This window comes from Scyliorhinus canicula, chromosome 18 (assembly GCF_902713615.1).
Source record: "Scyliorhinus canicula chromosome 18, sScyCan1.1, whole genome shotgun sequence".
In the NCBI taxonomy this organism is placed as follows: Eukaryota; Metazoa; Chordata; class Chondrichthyes; order Carcharhiniformes; family Scyliorhinidae; genus Scyliorhinus; species Scyliorhinus canicula.
Genome location: NC_052163.1, coordinates 108,624,471 through 108,648,234, shown reverse-complemented (window position 1 = coordinate 108,648,234; position 23,764 = coordinate 108,624,471). Strand labels below are relative to the sequence as shown.

Genomic DNA, 23,764 nt, shown 5'->3' with positions numbered 1-23,764 from the left:
AGACAGGATAGTTTAACATGGCATCTGTTGATGCCATCTCTGATAGTGTACTGCTCCCTCGGCAATATGTCAGAGTGTCAATCTAGAGCCTCTGTGGAGGAAACTTGAACCCACAATCTTCTGAAGCAGATGTAGAGATACACATCCTCAAACACAAATTCTGTTCTGCATATAAAATAATCTCTGCACTCAATATGATAAGAAGGAAAAACATTTAAAAGAACAATATAACGGCAAAAATGACTTAAATTAAGTGGAAGCACATCATTGTGTCCTTTTCACATGGTACAATTTGAATAAAACAGGACACCATTTTTTTTCATACCTCCTTTCTTCAAGAAATAAAAATGATCGGGTGAACTTTCCAGCAGAGCTACAAGAACAGAGATTAATATGAATGATTGTCTTATAAGGCCTTAAAATTAGATTGCGTCCTAATTGGGACATGTGGCCTGCGTAGCCTGGCCTGTGGCCTGGTAACAGGACTGTGGCCTGGTAACAGGACTGTGGCACATTGGTCTGCCAATCCCATTAGGTCTCACTGAGGAACTGTAAACGTCACTGATGGACCCAGTGGCACCCCATGAAGGGGGTTAATCTACCATATATTGTGACTCTAGGAGGAGGAGGGTCATTTGGAGGAGGGGGGGGTGGTGGTGGTGAGGTGGCGGGGGGGGAGGTGAGTCCTCCCTGGCTGCAAGCACAGTTTTAATGAAGAGTCAAGAGAAGCATTTCGCTCCCATTGGCACCACATTAATGTAAGTCAAGAAGTTGAAACTTCAACGATCTCTGGTTTGGCTGATGTAGGCCTGAAAATGCTGAGTGCTGTGTGCCCAAGCAGCCTGAACAATTGGCAGACGGCCAACGTGCCACATTTCATTATTTCATTATGCCTGCTGGTTCCTTCACCGTATCGCCTTGAGACAAAGACTTGTTCAAATTGTCACAAAATCATTGCTTTTCTCCAGCCTTATTGCTCACAGCGACTTGTCTGAAGGGTCAGGGTTTTCTCAAACCCAAAAGGTTGACCTGGGGCCTGCCAATTAAAGCCCCATATCAAGGTGACACGCCACTGATAGATAAAGTTGATTTGACTTCCACCACGCCATCAATTAATAAGAATTAAATGGAGCACAAATTAACCAATAGTTAATTAGGAATACAAAACAATTCATTGGATGGAACAGCAAATGTTAAGCCGTGAAGACGGGTCTGAGGAAAAATAATTATATCTCAACCATTGCATAATTATCATCAATCTGAAGAAACGCATGAGCTACTTTTTTGCTGCGCCATGATCCCTGACCCCCTGGCTAAAAAGTTGGTAAAGAACCCACTCGGGGGACGAACAACCGCTCTGCGGTAACTTAATGGCCAATTGGTCATTAGCAGGTTGAAGGCAGGAATTTAGTCCCTTAGAGATAAAAAAATCCAGTTATGGACCGGGAGCTCCGGTGTACTGGTAGCCCCAACGGGAGTGTGGTGACCACTGTTGTACTGTATTCGGGCAACATATCAACCATGATCGAATGGCGGAGCGGACTCGATGGACCGAATGGCCTAATTCTGCTCCTATATCTTATGGTCTTAACGAGGAGTCGAGCTGCAATGCATCAAAATGTTGTAAGCGTTTTGGGGCTCGGAGAGTGTGGGGTGACGATTGGACAGGTAGGCTTTTAAATGCCACGACCCGAGGGCAATGGGTGGGGGAAAGCTCTTACACATTGAGGGATCCTCCAATGATCCCAGAGGACCAGTGAAGACGGGGCCGTGCCCGGCTGCCTCCACGCCCATGCAGTATAATGTGCCGGGCTGGCAGCTTGGCACAGGCCTCTCCAGTTACCGATTTAATACTGTTGGCGGTGTGCATCAATTGCCCACTTGTCAGCCTCACTTGCCCCTGTTACCGGGTGGGTTACTCGATGCCATCCCAGTCACTGCTATGATTGGGGGTAGGGGGGGTTGGTAGGGGGGGGGGGGGGGGGGCAGGGGTGGGTGGGCAGGTGGAAGGTAGCCAAACGCTACCCTCCATGTGACCCCCTCCTACGCCTTCAAACCCATTGGCGGGGGAGCGTAAAATCGTTATGGTTCTCAGTTTAATTCAGTATAGCAGACAACATAGGAAAACTATCTTAATTAGGTGAATGGTAATTTATTTTCTATTAATTAACTATTTCTAATTAGTTACTGTCCACTTGATAATGTATACAGGAGCTGGTGTGGAAAAGTAATGGTGAAATATTGTTTACTTCAATATTCTATCTGATAACCTACACTCTTACATCAAATGATACTGTAATATTGAAAAAGTACATCATTAAAGTAAGGAACAATTAAATACAGAAGTTTGCTAAATTGAAAAGCACATTTCAGCTATCGTTCATCTTTCTCCTACTGCAGTTTATTATCCAGCTCTGTATTGATGCTAAAAGTATAGAATGCGGTGCACAGGGCTTCTATTTTTAATTACAGGCAAAGCTTACCCAAATTGACATAGGTCCTGTTGTCTGTGTCTATGCTACTGCTGGATTCTTCGGAGTTGAATATTGCCGAGTCTTGCGAAGTTGAGGTTAGCTGTTGCGAGCTGCTACTGCTCGAGTCCACATCAGAGATGCTTCCACTCATCCCGACTGCAAACCTTTGCCTGGGTGACAAAATAAGGCAGGAGTGTTTTTTTTTTCTTCTCTCTAGCGTTACAACTGACCAGACTTTCTTAAATCAGGAAGTTCTGATGCAAGCTACCTTGCGAGATGCAACAGGCATGTACCAATTAATTGTTCAATGACTGGAGTGGCCACTGATAAGCAATTAAGTGTTCCGCTTTCTGCATTAACGCAAAAACAAACGAGTCGCACAAAATGAACAATTGATGCATTTCTTCTCATGATCAAATATGGCTTTCCATAGCCAAACATATGTAAATAGACAAATAAATATATAGCACAACCTAACTGCTTGTGCAGCGGAAATGCAATTTTTGTCTGTTAAACCACAATACCACAGAAGTAACTGAGCTCCCAGTTTAAATCTAGCGACATTAGAGAATCCTTGACGTGCTCATAGGTTTTTATCCTTACAGTTGTATTTGCTGTTCACTTTGGGAGGTTTATTTCACCTGCTTGCTGTGGTGATATAACCACTGTAGTGATGTGTACTTGCAGTAGGGGGATGTATGCCTGGGGATATATGCCTGTACCTGTAATACAGGTTCCTCCGGTAAGCCCCTGCCGGCTAGCTCCGCCCACAGGGAGCTTGTGTATAAATATGCGTGTGAGTCACTCAGACCCTAGTCTACAGTTGCAGATGGAGGAATAGTATCGCACAGCAATAAAGCCTCTATTGTACTTGTCTCTTGTCTTTGAGTATAATTGTTAGCGCCACAATTTGTGTGATTTTCCGTTCACCATTGACATCAAAATCAAGCCTGACCGTCTGCAGCTGGATCCGCAGTCGCCTCACGCTAGAAAATACTTTGTTCACTGGCTGGCAGTCTTCGAGGCCTACATCTCTTCAGCGGACCCTCCCCCGACGGAGGCTCAGAAAAAGCAACTCCTGTACTCCAGACTTAGTGTCTTTCCGCTAATTCGAGATGTGACTGACGACACCACAGCTATGGAACTGCTCAAGGAGAACTATGCACAGTCGGCGAACACCCTGTTTACGAGGCATCAACTCTCTACTCGCGTCCAGCAGCCGGGTGAGTCGATTGAGGACTTCTGGAGGGCCCTTATAAGGACTGCCCGGCCCTCACAGCCATGGAACACACTGACTTACTCATGCGCGATGCCTTCGTTACAGGCATTGCATGGGACCCCATCCGGCAACGACTGCTGGAAGGGGCCACCCCCGACCTCGCGGCCGCAAAGGCCCTGGCGCTTTCCATGACGGCCGCCTCCCGTAGTGCGCGATCTTACTCCGCTAGCCACTCGGCCCACCCATCCTACCCCTCGTGGACCCCGCAAACGGCCCCCCAGGCCCACCCATCCTACCCCTCATGGACCCAGCAAATGGCCCCCCCAGCAGCCGCCCCCGCGCACTATGCCTGCGCTGCTCGCCGCATTGCTCTCCCTGGGGGTCCCCACTGTTACTTCTGCGGTCAGCAGAAGCACCCCCGCGAGCGTGCCCGGCCCGCACCGCGACCTGCAAAGCTTGTGGCAAGTAAGTCCACTTTGCAGCGGTGTGTCAGTCCCGGACGGTTGCCGCTATCGTGCCCCCGGTCCCCTCACCTCAGCCGCTCGCTCAATGGGCTCCGCCGTCCGCTTCCCCGACCCCACGTGCGATCAGTGGGTGCCGCCATCTTTCGCCGCCCCCGCCACGTGCGTTCCATGGGCGCCGCCATTTTGTCCCGACCCCACAACGTGCACTCCATGGGCACCACCATTTTATCCGTAGGTACTCCAGACGTCGCCATTTTGTCCTCCCCGGGACGGGGCCACGGGACACGGGTCGCTACCGCTCATCGTCGGACTCATCTGACTCGACCGCCGATCGCCCGCTACTCGCCTCCGTTACGCTCGACCAGTCGCGTCCTCGCAACCTGGCACCCTCTTGCGGTCCATCCCGCCGACGGGCAGATCTCTCTCACCACCGGGTCCAACTCTGTCCCGATCCGGGGTTTCTGCCTGGTTAAACTCACTGTACAGGGCGTGGAATTCGACCGTTTCCGTCTGTACATTCTCCCCAACCTCTGCACTTCACTCTTACTAGGCCTGGATTTCCAGTGCAATCTCCAGAGCCTCACCCTCAAATTCGGCGGACCCCTACCTCCCCTCACCGTTTGCGGCCTCGCGACCCTTAAGGTCGAGCCTCCCTCACTCTTTGCCAATCTGACCGCAGACTGCAAGCCCGTCGCCACCAGGAGCAGACGGTACAGCACCCAGGACAAGGCCTTCATCAGGTCCGAAGTCCAGCGGCTACTTCGGGAGGGTATCATCGAGGCCAGCAACAGCCTTTGGAGAGCCCAGGTGGTAGTGGTTAAGGCCGGGGAGAAGCACAGGATGGTCGTGGACTACAGCCAGACCATCAACCGGTACACGCAGCTCGACGCGTACCCCCTCCCCCGCATTTCTGATACGGTCAATCAGATTGCACAGTACCGGGTCTTCTCTACTATTGACCTGAAATCCGCCTACCACCAGCTCCCCATCCGTAAATCGGACCGCCAATACACTGCCTTCGTCTGTACCAATTTCTTAGGGTTCCCTTCGGCGTCACGAATGGAGTCTCGATATTTCAACGAGAAATGGACCAAATGGTTGACTGGTATGGACTGCAGGCCATCTTCCTGTACCTCGACAATGTCACCATCTGCGGCCATGACCAGCAGGACCATGATGCCAACCTTTCTAAATTCCTCCACACCGCATCTCTCCTTAATCTCATGTACAACAAGGAGAAGTGCGTGTTCCGCACAGACCGCTTAGCCATCCTTAGCCAAACGGACTACTGGGGCCCGGCCCCGACCCCGACCGCATGTGCCCCCTCATGAAGCTCCCCCTCCCCCACTGCCCCAACGCCCTCAAACGCTGCCTTGGGTTCCTTTCTTATTATGCCCAGTGGGTCCCACAATACGCGGACAAGGCCCACCCACTTATCCAGTCCACACATTTTTCCCTCTCGGCCGAGGCACAACAGGCCTTTGCCCGCATTCGATCTGACATAGCCAGGGCCGGGATGCACGCAGTAAACGAGACACTGCCTTTCCAAGTAGAAAGCGACGCTTCAGATGTCGCACTTGCCGCCACGCTGAATCAGGCAGGCAGACCCATGGCATTCTTTTCACGCACCCTTCACGCCTCCGAAATTCGGCATTCCTTTGTTGAAAAGGAGGCCCAGGCAATCGTTGAAGCGGTACGGCATTGGAGGCATTACCTGGCCACCAGGAGATTCACTCTCCTCACTGACCAACGGTCGGTAGCCTTCATGCTCAACAACACGCAGCGGGGCAAGATCAAGAATGACAAAATCTTGCGGTGGAGAATCGAGCTCTCCACCTTTAACTACGAGATCTTGTATCGCCCCGGCAAGCTCAACGAGCCCCCAGACGCCCTCTCCTGAGGTACATGTCCCAGCGCACAAGTGAACCAGCTCCATGCCTTGCACAGGAGCCTGTGCCATCCGGGGGTCACTCGCTTGTACCATCTAATCAAAGCCCGCAATCTGCCCTACTCCGTCGAGGAAGTACGGACAGTCACCAGAGACTGCCAGGTCTGTGCCGGGTGCGAGCCGCACTTCTACCGGCCAGATCGCACGCACCTGGTGAAAGCGTCCCGCCCCTTTGAACGCCTCAGCGTGGACTTCAAAGGGCCCCTCCCCTCCACCGACCGCAACACCTACATCCTTAGTGTGGTCAATGAATTTTCTAGGTTCCCCTTCGCCATCCCATGCCTGGATATGACGTCTGCCACCATCATCAAGGCCCTGGATTCCATTTTCGCCCTGTTCGGTTTCCCCGACTACATCCACAGTGACAGGGGATCCTCGTTCATGAGCCTGTCTGTCTTCGGACTGTGGGAGGAAACCGGAGCACCCAGAGGAAACCCACGCAGACAGGGGAGAACATGCAGACTCCGCACAGACAATCACCCAGCAGGGAATCGAACCTGGGTCATGAGGATGTTAATGTCATTAAAGGAACTATAATGGATAGAATGCGGTGATCACTTGCTAACTAGTATGATTGTCTACTTACGATATTCTGTGTTACTGGTTACAGGTTATGTGAGTCCCTGCATGGCCAAAGAGCCCGATCCTAGAGCCGAATCTTCAATCACTCACTTGGCAGGAGTTTCCAAAAGGTGGGATCGGTCCTTGGATGCAGGTATTTCTTTCTCAGGCACCCTTTCCAGCTTCTTCTTGCTGTGGGTGTTCTCGAAGAATTGTGATCCTTCAATCAGGAGGTTCCTCCAAGTAGGTCTCCCAGTCATTGACGTCTACATTTCATTTCTGCAGGTAAGCCTTGAAGAGCTTTCTTTGCCCTCTTCTTGTTTGGGATATTTTCTTGAGCTGGGTAAATAAGATTTGCTTTGGCCACTGGGACTCTGACACCCTAAGCATATGGGCGGCCCAGCGGAGTTGGTTTCGGATAACCTTGATACTGGTGCTGTCGACTCCTTCAAGAACAATAATGTTAGCACGCCTGTCTTCCCAGCTGATTCAGAGCTAAAGCACATTTGGATTTTACAATGTATTTTAAGCTTTGTTGATTAAGAGTCTCCCTGATGTAATGTTCATCCTTATATGCCTCCGTGGTTACTCAAAATGCTTTAACATAGTTTAATGCCTTAGTTGAGATTGCAGGCCTCCTGTACGCTAATGTGAACTATCTCTCTGACAGGTATTGCAGCGAATCAATCACCCACACCCAAGAGTGTTCTGCCAAAAGATATCTGAAAATGATGTCACTGAAGATGTGTGCCAAGACACTGCATTTCAGCAGCTGCTGCTTTCGGATGTTGAGCTTGTAACATTAACAATTGATATGTCAAAACCCTCCCCTCCCTTCCTTCTTACCCCCCCCCCCCTCCTCTTTACAAGTAGACAGAACCATTGTGTTTATGTGGAAACATATATTTTATTGACTGATGTGCTTAAGTGATATATTACATTGCAAAAAAATTGTAAAAGTTGAAGGTAGTTTTATGTCATTGTTCAGCTGATAAAGCTAAATGTTAAGCTAAATGTTAACTGCTTTCAACGTTTTGTATGGATAAAACTATTTTTGTTAATAAATGTTTGACATTAAACTTCACAAGCTTCTACAAATGTCTTACTGGAACATCAAAACACAACATTTAATTATGAGATAATTATAAATGAATAAGATAATTGAAGTAAACAAGCAGAAACGTATTTAACACAGGTAACACTAGTTAGCATTGCTGCCACACAACACCAGGAACCAGTGTTCAATTCGAACCTTAGATGAATGTGCGGTGTTTGTGCATTCTCGCAGTGTTTGCACGGGTTTCCTAGAACCATGGAATGGAACCGTAGAATTTCTACAGTGCAGAAGGAGGCCATTCGGCTCATGTCTGCACTGACCCTCTGAAATAGCACCCTACCTATGCCCACTCTCCTGTCCTATCACCAGAACTAACCTGCACATTCCTGGACGCTAAAGGGCAACTTATCATGGCCAATCCATCTAACCTACACATCTTTGAACAGAGCACCCGGACGAAACCCATGCAGACACGAGGAGAAGGTACAAAGTCCTCACAGTCACCCAAGGCCGGAATCGAACCTGGGTCCCTGGTGCTGTGAGGCAGCAGTGCTAACCACCGTGCTGCCGCCACTTCCTCCTGGCGCTTCGGTTTCTTCCCACAGTCCAAACATGTACAAGTTAGGTGGATTAGCCTTGCTAGATTGCCCCTTTGTGTCCAAAGTTTAAGTGGGGTTATGGGGATAGGGCGGGGGTGGGAATCTGGGTAGGGTGCTCTTTCGGAGTGTCACTGCAGACTTTATGGGCCGAATGGCTTTCATCTGCACTGCAGGGATTCTATAAAAAACAATTGAAAACATCAGCTGTTACAAGTTCAGTGGCAGCAAAAAGCCCTGGGGTGCTTTTCAAATCTTATGACCATAATCTAAATTAAAAGATACAAACATTTTTAAGCATGCCACACATAAAATTATATAATAATATAGTGCAGATTTAAATAGTTTCACGGATTAAAACAAATAAAACCTATGTTAATTTATAAATAATCACCTTTAACCATTAAAAAAATTAAAATGACTTTTTAAGAATCATCAACAGTTTAAAAAAAAAGAGCAAAAAAAAGTTTTAAACACTTCTACACACCGTTGAAACACTTGTTAAAATAGTTGCCTGTTCTCTTCAATATGTGTGCACTCAATGGGCGTTCCCGAGCTGGCAGCGTCATAAGGGGGCTGCAGCCCGCCCGCGCCGCACTTGAGCCTGCGCAGGCCCGAGGTTGTCGGGGAAAGGAAGGTTGAACGCATCATTCCGAGCGCTGGAAGTTACGAGGCAATATTTTGAGACGAATGTGACTTTTCTCAGATCTCCTTCTTTGGAAATAATTCATACCCAGTCAACAGTTTTGCTTCCAGTTGGTTCGAGCCCCACTCTAGGACAGAGGTGATGACTTTTAGATGAGACGTTCAATTGAAGTCTTGTGAAAGTTAAGGGCCATCTGTGCCGACGTCAACAGTGACTACTTCAAAAGAAACGTGTTGGCTGTGCGGGGACATGCTGAGGACATGAAAACCAGGCCTAAATGCAGATTCTAGCTTCAAAATATGCATATGATACATACATTTGGATGATGAAGTATCAGGAAATTGTCCATCACTTCTGCTGGGGTTGAAATAAAATTGCTACCCCAGCAGCATAATTAAATAGCATGTCCAGTGGTATGAATATTCTAATTGCACAAGTTGATGGTACTTGAAAGCTATAATGTGCAGTTCATCCTGAGCCCTCACTTTTTTTGAATAGAGTGCTAGCCACAGTGAAGTTGCTAGATTTTGTTGAGGTTTGCTCTGCAGCTATCAGATCAGCAAGTACTTAGGTGCCAGGATAGCGTCATTAACCAGAGCTGATTGAAGCTTCCTGTATGAGGTTATTCAGTTGTTATCTGACAATGCCAGGTGGCTTCCATTTCTGCAAGACAGTGAAACGCTGACCACACTTTCTACAGAGAGTACAGCTGCCAAGCAGCACATGCAAGCACCATGTGCAATCACCGATTCCCCGACTGCTAAATCCATTAGAATTTTGAATCTACGAAAGAGCTTTTCCAAAACAATTTAGAATCATCCCTACATTGCAGAAGAAGGCCATTTGGCCCATTGAGTCTGCACCGACTCTCTGAAAGAGCACCGTGCCCAGGCCCACTCCCCTGCCCCGTCCCCATAACCCCACCTAACCTTTGGACACAAAGGAGCAATTTAGCCTGGCCAATCCACCTAACCTGCACACCTTTGGACTGCAGGAGGAAAACCAGAGCTCCCGGAGGAAACCCACGCAAACACGGGGAGAGCGTGCAAACTCCGCACTGTCACCTGAGGTCGGAATCGAACCTGGCACTGTGAGGCAGCAGTGCTAACCATTGTGCTGGTTCAAACAGAAAATGCTGGAGGTAAGTCAGCATCTGAAAGAAATGAATCCTTGTGGCAGGAGACTTTGTCCTTTTTGATGAAGGGTTTCCCTTGAAATGCTACGCTTTTTCTCCCAGAAATGAAACCTGCCCTGTACAGTAGTTCCTGTGTCTTTTTTTTCCCCTGTTGCTTCAGATCTCTCAGCATTTGCAATACTTCCTCAGTGAATGCAAGTTCCTCTTTTGACCAGATTCAGCTTAGGCTTCTTCTGACTGTGGTGTCAAATTCATGAAGTTAATACGTTGCCAGCGTTGAATGGAAATGGAACCGTAGGAGCCAGTTAAGTGGCTCTCAGCCTCTGAAGTACGACCTGCAAAGTTAACTCCTGTCATGCTCAATTAGAAAACTTGCTGCTGGTTGTGGGCCTGAATCGTTTCAACCGTTAAGGTTTGTTCAGTGGCCTGAACAGGGATCAGTAAGAGGTCTTACAACACCAGGTTAAAGTCCAACAGGTTTATTTCGAATCACTAGCTTTTGGAGCGCAGCTCCTTCCTCAGGTCACTCTCCTTCATTCACCAGAAGAAGGAGCAGTGCTCCAAAAGGTAGTGTTTCGAAACAAACCTGTTGGACTTTAACCTGGTGTTGTAAGACTTCTTACTGTGCCCACCCCAGTCCAACGCCGGCATCTCCACATCCTGAATAGGGATGAGCTACAATGCTGGGGTTGCAATAATTGCCCTGAGAATTCCATATAAAGCAAGAATTAGGGGGGCGATTCTCCGCAAATGCGGCGAGTCGTAAAGGCTGCCGTGAAGCCTCCGCACCCCCTCCCGGGACCCTATTCTCCCCCCCGGGGGGGGCTAGCAGCGGGGCCCCATGATGCACGGCATCGCGGCCTTAGCGACCGTCGCTAAGTCTGCGCGCCAAGCGTCACGACGGCTGACGCGCACGATGACGTCAACCGCGCATGCGCGGGTTGGACGGCTCCAACCCGCGCATGCGCGGATGACGACATGCAGACATGTCAAACCCGCGCATGCGCGGGCCGTCATGCCCCTTAGCCGCCCCGTGGACTGATCCTGCGGGGCGGCGGAAGAACAAATAGTACGCGGGTATCGGACCCGCTGCCCACGATCGTTGCCCACCGATTGCAGGCCCATGCCACCCTTGGCCACGGCCGTGCCAATTGGTGCCATGGTTGTCCGGGACGGCACGTTGCGGCCGTTTTCACGAACGCTGAAAGCAGGTGTGATGGCGGCCGTGAAAACGGCCGTAAACTCCGCGGTTTTCGGTCCATCGGCCTGCGGAGAATCGCTGTTCGCCGTAAAAAATCGTGAGCAGCGATTCGTGTCGGGGGGCGGCCGGAGGGGGGGGGGGAGGGAGAATAGCGGGAGGCCGTGAAAATTGTCGGGAAGGCCCTCCCGCTATTCTCCGACCCGTCGTGGGCAGCGGAGAATCGCGCCCAAGAGACCCCTAATTAAAAAAAGAAAGATTTATGTTTCTTCAGTGCATTTCACAAACACTCATCATCTCAAAGCAATTTGCTGCCAATTTTGCGATGCAGTCACTGTTGGAACCGTGGCAGCCGATATATGCACACAAACAAATGTGACAATCACCAGATAACCTGCTTTTTGTGATCCTGATTGAGGGATAGATATTGCCATGCCGCCGGTGATAACCCCCCCCCCGCTGCTATTTGAAGTAATGCCACGGGATCTTTAACATCCACATGAGCAGGCAGATGGGGCTTCGGCTTAACATTTCATCTGAAAGACAGCGCCTCCCACAGTGCAGCATTTCCACGGTACTGCATTAGAGTGTCAGTCTCGGTTTTTGTTTCCAAGTGCTGGAGTGGGTCTTGAAACCCGAACTTGTGACGCAGAAGCAAGTGTGCTATTGACACAGCTATTCCTGATCAATCTCTAATTCCTGCATCAGAGAGTAGATTTTCTTATTACTGTGGCTGGGCATACAGGATCATCTAGATTCAACATGTACTATTGTTGTCTGTTTTGTGCAAATAGGTGATCCTTTACTAAATCACTAAAAGTGACGCCAAAGATTAACAAGGCTGTTAAAACAAAAGCAAAGCAAGCCATCGGCTTTATTTCAAGAAGGATAGAATTGCAAAGTAGGCAAGCTATGCGAAGCCTGTATCAAATCCTGTCAGACCACATTTGGAGTAATGCATTGACACATTATAAAAAGGATATAGAGACACTGGAGAGTCTGCAGTGAAGTTTTACAAGGATGATGACAGAAACGTATAAGTATACATATCAGCAAAGGATTGACAAGCTGCGTGTCTTGAAAAAAAGGAGGCTGAGGGGTGACCTAAAAAGGCTTGGAGGTTAATGAATTATTTCTACATTTATTATTCAACATCTTATAATCAAACTGTACATAGATAAATCTTAATTACACTGTTCTGATGGAATAGTTACAGAGAATGGTCTGGATTTAGTGGAGCCTGCTGGCAGGGATGCTGGGAGAATTGGATGGGAGTACCTGCTTCAGGTTCCCAATGTCAGGAAAACTGGTCCCAGTTACGTTGGGGGCAGGAAGGGCCCAATGCGGGGGAAATGCCTTTGTGGTGGAAAGGCAACGAGGTTCATTAATGATCTAATTAAAGCCACTTATTCCTGAGCCTGCCGAATTTAGCGGTGGCTCCAGTGGGAGGTGCACAGCTTTCCTGTGCCTCCAAAGGCAGCCCAGCAAACCTTGTTGTGTTGGCGTGCAGCAAAGGAGATGGGGTTCCTTATTGACAGTCACCAAGTGCCCAATCGAGGGACCCAGCATCAGGAATGGGGGGCCCGTGGAAAATCACCCCTGCCTTTCTGTCTGAACACACTGCCCCTCTTCCCCGGCAAAGCTTTACTCACGACCTCCATTCAGCCCCCACTCACCTGTACCCTGGGACCTTGCATCGATCCTGAGGCCGGCCCTCAGTACGTTACTGACAGCAGCCACCGCTCCTGGTTTCTAATTGGCCAGCAGCTCTCAGGTGAGATTTCTGCCCCACTGGGGTTTGATTGCATGGGGTGCCCAATACTGACCAGTCAGGAGCTTGACGGGCACTTCATTGTGTGAGGCCTCCTCTTTGCAAGCGATTGGAGGGGGGGGGGGGGGGGGCTTCCCTCCAGTTCTCCAGTTGCGGTAAGGCAAAATTCCACCCAAATCTTCCTCTTGTGGAGAATAGAGTAACTAGACACTATTAATATAAGATAGTCACCAAGAAATCCAATAGGGAATACACAAAAAAATCTTTCCCCAAAGTGTGGTACGAACTTGGAACTCACTAGTATGGGTATGGTTGAAGTAAATAGGCAAAATGCATTTAAGGGGAAGCTAAAATGTTTTGGTAGAGAAGGGAATGGAAGGTTACAATAGTAGATTTGGCGGGGGGGGGGGGGGGGGGGGGGTGTGTGTGGAACAAAGTGGTCGGGGAAGGGATGGTTATGGGCTGGGGTGGGGGGGGGGTGAGAAGAGGGGCTGTTGACCGAACAGACATAGCCTCATCTCATGAGAATCTGGAGATGATGAGAGCCTCCCTGGTCCTTCTGGCACCTGGACCCTCGCTGGCACCTGTCCTCCATCCTCCGGCTCCTCTGTGGGCTCATCCTCTATCCTTCCTCGTCCTCCTCCTTCTCAGACGAGGCTGCATATCCCACCTCCTCCTCCTCCAGCATGCTGCCCAGCTACTGTGCCAGGTTGTGGGGGGCACAGCAGACCACCACAAAGCAGGAGACCCTCTGGGGGCTAGACTGTAGAGACCCGCCAGAGCGGTCCAAACATCAGAACTGCATTTCCAGCAGCCCGATACCACTCAATGACAGCAAGGGTGGCTGCGTAGGCCTCATTATAATGGGTCTCTGACTCCAGCTCAGGCCTCTTCACGCCGTCATCAGCCATGATCTGAGTGAGTAGCCCTTGTCCCCCATGGGCCAACCTGTCATTCTGGGTGGTGCTCGAAGACACGGGAATCTCAGAGTGCACCAGGATGTAGCTGTCATGCATGCTCCCAGGACAACGGGCGCACATGTGCAGAATCCTCAGGCAATGATTGCACATGAACAGAACATTCAGGGAGTGGAACCCCTTTGTGTTAATATAGGGTACTCCCTGATGCCCCAGTGCTCACATGACGATGTGGGTCCCTGGGCCTGGGGCATCCCGGTGATGTCGGCGAATCCTGCAGCCTGGGCATCTTGGTGGCTACGTCCAGGTGGAAGGTGATGTAGTTGGATGCTCGGGCATACAGAGCATCCATCACCTGGATGCATCTGTGGGCGGATGCTGCACAGGTCCCTGCTCGAGCCCTGGAATGACTCGCTGGCGCAGAAATGTAGTGCTGCAGTGGTCTCCGCGGGTATCCTCCTCCTCCACGAGCCGCTGTGTCCACGAGGTCGTGGCACAGGTGCTGCACTGTCTCTCTATTGAGACACAGCCTTCTGTGGCATATGCTATCCGTCTGCTTATTGAAGGAGCAACGATTCCTATACAGCCTGGCACGTCGCTGGCCTCCTCATCTGGCCCCATCCTCAGCCTCATGGGCGGCCGGGACTTGAGTGTGTGCCGCGGTCCCCTGCACATCTGGTGCCGCCTCCAGCCTGCATTGGTCTTGCAGTCTTCTTCGGTGTTTGCCTGCCTCAGTTGCCACAAGCACAGTAAGGCAGCCTCTGCGAGATCGACTCCAGCAAAAGCTTTGTCTCTGGAAGGAATTGTGAAAGGAGAGAGACCGACAATCAGTTAGGACCACATATCTCTCAAGCCTACCCCACCCTTACCATGACTATCCTGCCTTCTCTGAGTGCCATCCAGCAAGCCAGTTGTGCTGGCAAACCTCACTCTGCACACTCACACCTGGCCAGATCAGGAACACGTAAACCCCAGACCTCTGCCAGCAATATTAAGGAGGTCGAGCTCTGCTGTCCTCTGCTCATCCAGATACTTACCCTTTGGCCGTGAGAATGTCCTCAGTGGTGAAAACCTACTCTTTATTGATTGATTGTTGACAGTTGCCTCTATTGTGCTGACACTCCTAGAGTATAGGTACCCTGTTCAGGCATCAAAGATTGCAGGACATCCAGTCGACTATCATCCTCTCAGACAGGACAATTGTTCCTTCGAGGAGGCACTTGGGAGTTCAGGAGTGTGAAGTGCTATCGCAACCAACAAGGCTAATTCCTCTTTTGAAGTAGCCTTCAGCTATTTCACAGTCAAAGTGGTGAAATTAACTTTCAGGAGAGAAGCTGCAGCAGGGGCTCTGTCCTGGGACAGTTTGGTAGGACGGACAGGCTGCAGATGTGGTTGCCATCATCATGGGTCTTCACAATATTTAAAGATGGCTTGAAGGCGTCACAGATACAAAGCCCACCACTTCCCTCACCCAGGGCCGGCCCCCAACCTGGCCCCCTGCAGCCACACAAACAAACCCAACCCCCATGAAAGGCCATCGAGCCAGGTTCTTGTTTTTGTAGAGGAATACTGAACGTCGCCCACGTGACATCTCGCTGGGGAGTTGGGCAGTTCCTCGGAGGCCGCTGCATTCCACTTCAATCTCATCAATGAGATTGAAATGAATGCAAATTAGAATGAATGAGATTCTCGCCATCGGGAGGGGGCTGGCGTGAATTGCAAATTGGTTTGTGCCCGGCGTGAATATCGATTTGGGTCTCTCCTGTGATGCACCCGGCGCGCCCAGATGGGTGCCGTGTGCAACGCGGTGGGAAGATTGCGCCCCTGTTCTTTTATACTGTTAATACGAAGATACACCAGGTAACACCAGACTTGGTCTGGCCCGAAGTCACTGTCTCATCGATAATTCCTTTGAGGAGGCACTTGCGAGTTCAGGAGTGTGAAGTGCTGTCACAACTCACAAGGCTAATTCTTCCTTTGAAATAGCCTTCACTGTGAAGCTGGAGGCTGCTCACAGCCAAAGTGGTGAAATTAACTTTCATGAGAGAAGCTGCAGCAGGGGCTCTGCCCTGGGAGAGTTTGGTAGGACAGACAGGTTGCAGCTGTGGTTGCCACTGTTATGGGTCTTCACAATATTTAAAGATGTCTTAAAGGCTTCACAGATACATTATCCAACACTACTTCAGGTATCCCATGGGATGCAAAACACTGACACAATTCCTCAACTATGGTATGCGATGTTGTAGACTTCATTTCGAACCCTTCCATCCACTTTGAATGGGCATCCAACAGGAGCAAAAACATGGTTCCCAATCATAAGCACACGTAATCAATGTATGCACACACCCATAGCCGACCAAGCCATTCATTAGGGGCAAAGGGGTTGTTGCAGGCTGTTGCACCTGACACTGATCACAGTGATTTACTAGCCTTGCAATGTTGGCATCTATGCCAGGCTACCAAACATAACTTCTGGCGAGCATCTTCATCTTTGGCGCACCCGGATGGACACTTTGCCATTCAGCCAAGAACAAATCCCTTTCTGGCACAGGGCCGACTACTCTTGCTGCCCAAAGTATGATGCTGTCTTCACAACTTAATTCGTCTTTCCGAATACAATATGGCTACATCTCTTCAGACATTGGCTCATTGGTCCATCCTATTAATGTTCTGTACTTCTCTTTGGACAATACTAGGTCTCTGTTAGTCCGATACTTGATTTGCCGCACTAAGGCTGGTCACGAGGTTTAATTTCCTGTGGTACTGGAGGGGGTGGTGTTTGCTGTGGGACAGGGGGATGGGGTGCTGCACTCTCAGGCAATGGTAGGTGACTTAGTGTATCCGCATTTGCTATCTGCGTTCCAGGCCGCTGTTGGAATGTATACCCGTATGCTGACAAGATTAATGTCCAAACGGTTGGCGGAAGAGCCCTGAGTTTGTGGCCCGTTACAGTGGTAAAATGACTCCAATGCACATACTGGTGGAACTTCTTTACTCCTCATATGACAGCCAACCTTTCTTTTTCAATCTGAGAAGAACCTTTTCCAGACTCTGAGGTGGATCTAGAGACATATCCTATAGGTCTTTCAGACCCATCAACCATTCTATGGGACAAAACTGCACTGGCGCCATAAGGGGAGGAGTCACAAGTTAACACCTATTTTCCGGATGGGTGGAAGTGCACCAATAAACAAGATGAATGTAATAACTGTTTTACCTTGTTAAAAACTTCTCCTTGAGGCATTCTCCAAAACCAACGCTGGTGCTTCTTTAGTAACACATCTATGAGGGCAATATTGACACATTCGGCAGAAAACACCCATAATAATTCACCATTCCAAAGAAAGACTCAAGCTCAGTTGTGTTTCTGAGGGCCGGGGTCTCCTTTATTCTCCTAACCTTCTCTTCCATGCGTGCAACCCATTTGCATCTAGCCAGTAACCCAGGTAAATCACTTCATTGGCCTGAAAAGAACATTTCTCCTTCTCGAGGCACATTCCAGTCTCTTGGAATCTTCTTAGCACCTCTGCCAACTTGGCCAGGTGCTTAGCTTCCATCAATCCCGTTATCAATACATCATCCAGGTATAATATTGAACAAGGAAATCCTTGCCACAAACTTTCCATCATTCTTTGGAATATGGCATGCTGAAAGGCAGGCACATATATCAAAACAAACCCTTGTCTGTGTTTATTGTAACATAACTTTGGAAAGCATCATCCAAATCAAGCTGCTGATAAGCATGGCTCATGTCTAACCTCAGGCAGCTTTGCATACAAATTTTCTATCTTTGAAATGGGGTACTTGTCTAGCTTGGCAGCTTGATTCACTGTCAATTTGTAGTCCCCACAGATGCGGACAGTCTTGTCTGGTTTTATCACAGGGATGATGGGGGCTGCCCATTCTGCAAACTGGACTGGCTGGATGATTTCCAGTTCTTGTAACCTTTTCAATTCTGTGTCCACCTTTTCTAATAAAGCCTAGGAAACAGGGGCGGAATTCTCCGACCCCCCGAGATTCGGCAGGGGCGGGAATCGCGCCGTGCCGGTCGGTGGCCCCCCCGCGCCGGCCGGCGAGCCTCCTGCGGCGATTCTCCAGCCCGTGATGGCCCGAAGTCCCGCCGCTGACAGGTCTTTCCCGCCGGCGTGGATGAAACCACCTACCTGACCGGCGGGATTGGCGTCGCGGGCGGGCTATGGGGTCCTGGGGGGGGCGCGAGTCGATCGGACTCTGGGGGTGCCGCCACGGTGGCCTGGCCCGCGATCGGGGCCCACCGATCGGCGGGCGGGCCTGTGCTGTGGGGGCAATCTTTTCCTTCCACCTCCGCCATGGCCTTCACCATGGCGGAGGCGGAAGAGACCCCCTCCCCTGCGCATGCGCCGGTATGACGTCAGCAGCCGCTGACGCTTCGACGCATGCGCGGACTTACGCCGGCCGGCGAAGTCCTTTCGGCCCCGGTTGCCGTGGCGCCAAAGGACGTTCACGCCAGCCGGCGGAGTGGAAACCACTCCGGCGCGGGCCTAGCCCCTCAAGGTGAGGGCTTGGCCCTGAAAGGTGCGGAGAATTCCGCACCTTTGGGGTGGCCCGACGCTGGAGTGGTTCACGCCACTCCGACACGCCGGGACCCACCCCCCCCGCCGGGTAGGGGAGAATCCCGGCCCAGGTTTGGCGCTGAAAAACTGTGGGACTGCCTTTGGATCTACGTGGATCTTCACCCACAGGCCCTTAATTTTCCCTAGTTTAGCGCAAATTACATATTCATTCTTTTTTATTAATTCAAGCAGACATCCTTCTTCTATTTGGAAAATTCATGTCCAATTTAATTTCCTCAAGCCAGTTGCGGCCCAATAGTTTTGTTCCTCGGCCTGATACTGCTATTAGTGGGAGTTGGGCAGATTACTGATGATATCTCAGGTACAGTGGTGGTACCCATGATCTCGTTGGCCTCTCTCGCATGTGTTTCCAGTTTTGCTGATGCATTCCTTAAACTCAAAGGCTGAACCTTTTCCCGCAAGTATCTGTGCACTTGTTCCCCTATTATGGTAGCAGACGCTGCCGTGTCTACTTCTATCTTTATAGGTTTACCATTAACCAAAAGCACCACTGATGGAGGCCACCTTGACTCTGTTCACATTGCTCAGCGAATGAACACTCAAATAATTTGTAGGGAGATATTCCACACTGTGTACTTGTGATATGCTATTGTCTTTAGTGGATTTTTCTGGGCCATGTGACTCTATTAGTCAATTGCCCCTTAAAGGGGTCAGACACCATGGTCGCATTCGAAGGTACCCAATGTACATGATTCACATAGTGTTAAAATGCAGGCACAACATGCAATTAGGAAGGCAAATTTTATATTTGTTTTTGTTACAAAGGGATTGGAGTATAAGAGTAAAGAAATCTCGGTGGAGCCACACCTGGGGCTGGATTCTCCGAATGTGAGGCTATGTCCTCATGCCGGCGTGGGAACGGTGGTGTTTTACGCCCAAAAATGTGGCACAAAATGGCCACTGTTCCTCCGCGTAGCTGGGGGCTAGCAGCCGAGCAGCGTAGAGCACCTGGCTCTAGCTGCCGATATGGCCCGGAGAATTGCCGGGTCCGTGGCCGCAGATGCGCATGCAGCAGCTGCGCAGTGCAACATGGCGCCGGCCACTCGCGGAGCCGGCCTACAAAATAGTGCCCCCCCCTTTGGCCGGCTCGCAAGCCCCGGGTCACCCTCCAACAGTGCCCCCAGCCCCTGATAGAGTTCCCCTGCCCGCGGATCGGCCCTCCCCCGACTGTGGCAGTGCTGGACTGAGTCTGCAGCCGCCACGCCGTGTTCCTGACGGGTAAGACAATGAGAGACCCACGCAGTTGGGAACTTAGCTGGTTGGGGGCGAGGCTTCGGGGGGTGGGCCTCAGGCAATGTCCGTCGATATGGCGCACAGCGTGCTTCGGAGAGAGCGGAGCATCGCGAAAGCGGAGCCGTCCCCGATTTGGTCGTGAACGGGGATTCTCCGGTCAAAGGGCAGCACGGTAGCATGGTGGTTAGCATAAATGCTTCACAGCTCCAGGGTCCCAGGTTCGATTCCCGGCTGGGTCACTGTCTGTGTGGAGTCTGCACATCCTCCCTGTGTGTGCGTGGGTTTCCTCCGGGTGCTCCGGTTTCCTCCCACAGTCCAAAGATGCGCGGGTTAGGTGGATTGGCCAGGCTAAATTGCCTTTAGTGTCCTAAAAAAATAAGGTTATTGGGGGTTGTTGGGTTACTGGTATAGGTATATGTGGGCTTGAGTAGGGTGATCATTGCTCGGCACAACATCGAGGGCCGAAGGGCCTGTTCTGTGCTGTACTGTTCTAATTCTAATTCTAATTCTAATCACTGAACGCGATTTCGGTGTCTGTGAGCAGAGAATCCCGCCCCAGGTCTACTGTGTGGAGTTTTACCTGCCCTAAAAGGAGTGTGAGAAAGGTTCACCGGGCTGATTTCTGGGATGAGGGCTTGTCCTGTGAGAAGAAATTGAGCTGGGGGGGGGGGGGGGGGGGAGTTTAAAGAATGAGTAATTGTCCAATTCAAATGGCTTTAAGGGTCAGGTGCTGAGAAAATTTATTCTCTGCTTGGGGAATCCACCACATAGGGTCAAATATGGGAGGCAGCAGGACAGAGGTGCGGAGAAATTTCTTCACTCCAAGGGTTGTGAATCTTTTGAATTCTCTGCCAGAGTGTTAAGGATGCTCAAGTGTAGAGTATAGTGAAGATGGAGGTGGATAGAATTTTGAGGACTTAGGGAATAAGTGGCATGGAAATAGTGTGGGAAGCTGGAGTTGAGGTCAAAGATCCACCTTGATCTTGTTGAATTGCCAAAAGGATTTTTTTTCCCGTATTTTCTTTCCAATTAAGGGGCAATTTAGCGTGGCCAATCCACCTAACCTGCACATCTTTAGGTTGTGAGGGTGAAATGCACGCAGACAGGGGGAGAATGTGCAAACTCCACAAGGACAGTCACCCGGGGCCGGGATATGAACCCACGTCCTCAGCACTGTGGGCAGCAGTGCTAACTACAGGCCGAAAGGAAATTGACCAGTTTCAATTTCTTATGCACTTATGTGCTTGCGTTGGTGCTTATGTGTGATGCACTATCAATTACGACGAGAGTAGAGTGTAATCGAGGCTTTATTAAGCAGAGATGTGTAGCCTGCTGCAGCTGCTGCCGAAATAGCTGCAGCTCAGTGAGCACACACATTTATACTCCGCCTACTGGGCGGAGCTAGCAGGCAGGGATCTACCCCATACCTTTAGTCCAGGAGCCTTACCGTATTACAACTCGTACGTGATATATACAACAGTGGTGACTACCACAATGTGTTAACCAGATGAAAAGGCTTTTACATAATTGGGTATATAAATAGCACATCAGTAAGGCCAGGAGATCTAATTGCATCAGCGAAGCAGCTACCTGAGCAAAATGTTGAGTGGCTTCGAACACACATTGCCTTAATCAAAGTGCAGCTAATCTCACAGCATTTCCACTTCACTCACAATGACTACATCTTACACAATGTTGTATTGGGGTCCAATACACATGGTCATGTGCATTTGTGAAAAATCGATCAGTTAGTTTTGATGCTCATTTCACGATTGGGTGGAATGTGTTAATTAATTTGCCCACAACTCATAAGGAGATCACCAGATAAGTCAATAAGCAGTGGAAAAAATAACTCACTGCGGTTTGATATCATACTCAGCAATCTTTGTCAGGTGGCACAGTGTGCACAGCAACAGCAGTGAATCTCTGCAACACTTAAACACTGTGCGATTCGAGTAGGTGAATTGTGCAAAGTCTGTGGCAGGGAGTTGGCTTGAGAGGCCAAATGGTTCCATTTTGTTCCATGTTTCTTTCTGTTCGAATTCACTCCGACTGAAATCAGGGCCAGGATTCCCCCCCACCCGGCGGGGCGGGGGGGGGGGGGGGGGGGGGGGGGGGTCCCGGTGTATTGGAGTGGCGCGAACCACTCCGGCGTCGGGCCTCCCAAAAGGTGCAGAGAATAAGCCCTCACATTGAGGAGCTAGGCCCACACCGGAGAGGTTCCCGCTCCGCCGGCTGGCGTGAATGGCCTTTGCCGCCACGCCAGCCGGGGCCGAAAGGACTTTGCCGGCCGACGTAAATCCACGCATGTGCCGGAGCGTCAGCGGCTGCTGACATAATCCTGGCGCATGCGCAGGGGAGGGGGTCTCTTCCGCATCTGCCATGGCGAAGACCATGGTGAAGGCAGAAGAAAAAGAGTGCCCCACAGCACAGGCCCGCCCGCCGATTGGTGGGCCCCGATCGCAGGCCAGGCCACCATGGGGGCACCCCCGGGGTCAGATCGCCCCGCACCCCCCCCCCCCCCCAGGACCACGGCGCCCATCCGCGCCGCCAGTCCCGCCGGTACCAGAGGTGATTTAATCCACGTCGGCGGGTGAAGATTGTCAGCGGCGGGACTTTGGCCCATCGCGGGCCAGAGAATCGCTGCGGGGTGCCCGCCAACCGGTGCGGCGCGATTCCCGCCCCCACCTAATCTCGGGTGGCGGAGAATTCGGGACACGGCGGGGGCGGGACTGACGCCGGCCCCGGGCGATTCTCCGATCCGGTTGTGAGGTCGGAGAATCCCACCCCAGATTTGTAAATCAGCTTTTTCTTAAAAGCTAGCAAAGTATGCAGTACACTAAGAATCTATATTGAAATGAAAAGCTCCCTGTGCTCACACAGTGGACTGGAATTCAGATGGCAACAAATAATCGTTACACAGTTGGATGTCTCACAATTCGGCCCCCACCCCCCCCACCGGTTGGTCTGTGCAAAATGATATTTGAGAAGCACATTTTGTTACTTGCACATGCTACCAGCTGACAGCCACATTACCCAAACAGATTTCATGACACTCGCTGACACTTTTCTCTCTCTCTTGCGGGGGGGAAGGTGACACATAACCAGCAGCAGCAGGGGTTAATCGAAGTGGGAGAGGAATGCCAACGTGCTCATGGACGAGGAGGTGGTGGCCATTATCCGACGGGTCATTGCTGAGATCGTGGCCATTGGCGGCATTGACAGGTAACAGTCTCCTCAGGAACCTCACTACAACGGTTCAAGAAGGCAGCTCACCTGTGGTGAGCCACGTATGGCTGTTGCATATATTATTGTATTTACTCACGGCTGTTGTATATATTATTGTATTTACTCACTGCTGTTGTATATATTATTGTATTTACTCACTGTTACAGTAGTTGTGTTGATGTTGTTGTTGGCTCAGCCTGTGGCTCCGCCCCTCTGAGAAGGTATATAACCCATCGATGTGGGACAGCCTCTCAGTGCGGGAGGAGCTACTGATGGGCACATTCTAGCTGATTAAAACCACAGTTCTTGTTAACTACCGATTCGACTGGATTGATTGGTATCAACTTAATCAGCTAGATTTTTTTACGATGGAAGACGTTTTATAACCAGAATGCCTCGAACTTGACCCGTAGGCGGCAGAGGCTATGGCAATATTTGAGCATTGGCTCAATTGCTTTGAGGCCTACCTCAGCTCCTTCACCGCCAACGTCTCCCCAGAAATTAAACATCGTCTCCTCAATGCCCGGGTGAGCCACAGGAATTTTGAACTCATCAGAGACGCGGCCTCATACGCGGAGGCAGTGGAGCTGCTCAAACGACAGTTCGTGAGGCCGGTAAACGAGGTACTCGCTCGACCTCTCCTGACCATGCGGCGTCAGCGCCAGGGTGAGTCTCTGGCTGAATATTTGCGTGAACTGAGAGTA

General features: G+C 50.5%; 1 protein-coding gene across 2 annotated transcripts in view; it reads right to left on the bottom strand.

Annotated features, from left to right (window-relative positions):
• Nucleotides 1-23,764, bottom strand: part of LOC119953535 (inactive tyrosine-protein kinase PEAK1-like) — a 97,905-nt gene that overhangs the window by 31,756 nt on the left and 42,385 nt on the right. The window contains exons 1-2 of one of the 2 annotated variants that reach the window (XM_038777907.1): nucleotides 8,807-8,871; nucleotides 2,484-2,644 (exon numbers count right to left, since the gene is read on the bottom strand). In XM_038777907.1, coding sequence (XP_038633835.1) covers nucleotides 2,484-2,625 — 142 coding nt within the window. In that variant the 5' untranslated portion in view covers nucleotides 2,626-2,644; nucleotides 8,807-8,871. Of the gene's footprint in view, nucleotides 1-2,483; nucleotides 2,645-8,806; nucleotides 8,872-23,764 lie in introns of those variants that run through there. The other variant, XM_038777906.1, reaches the window with a different exon arrangement.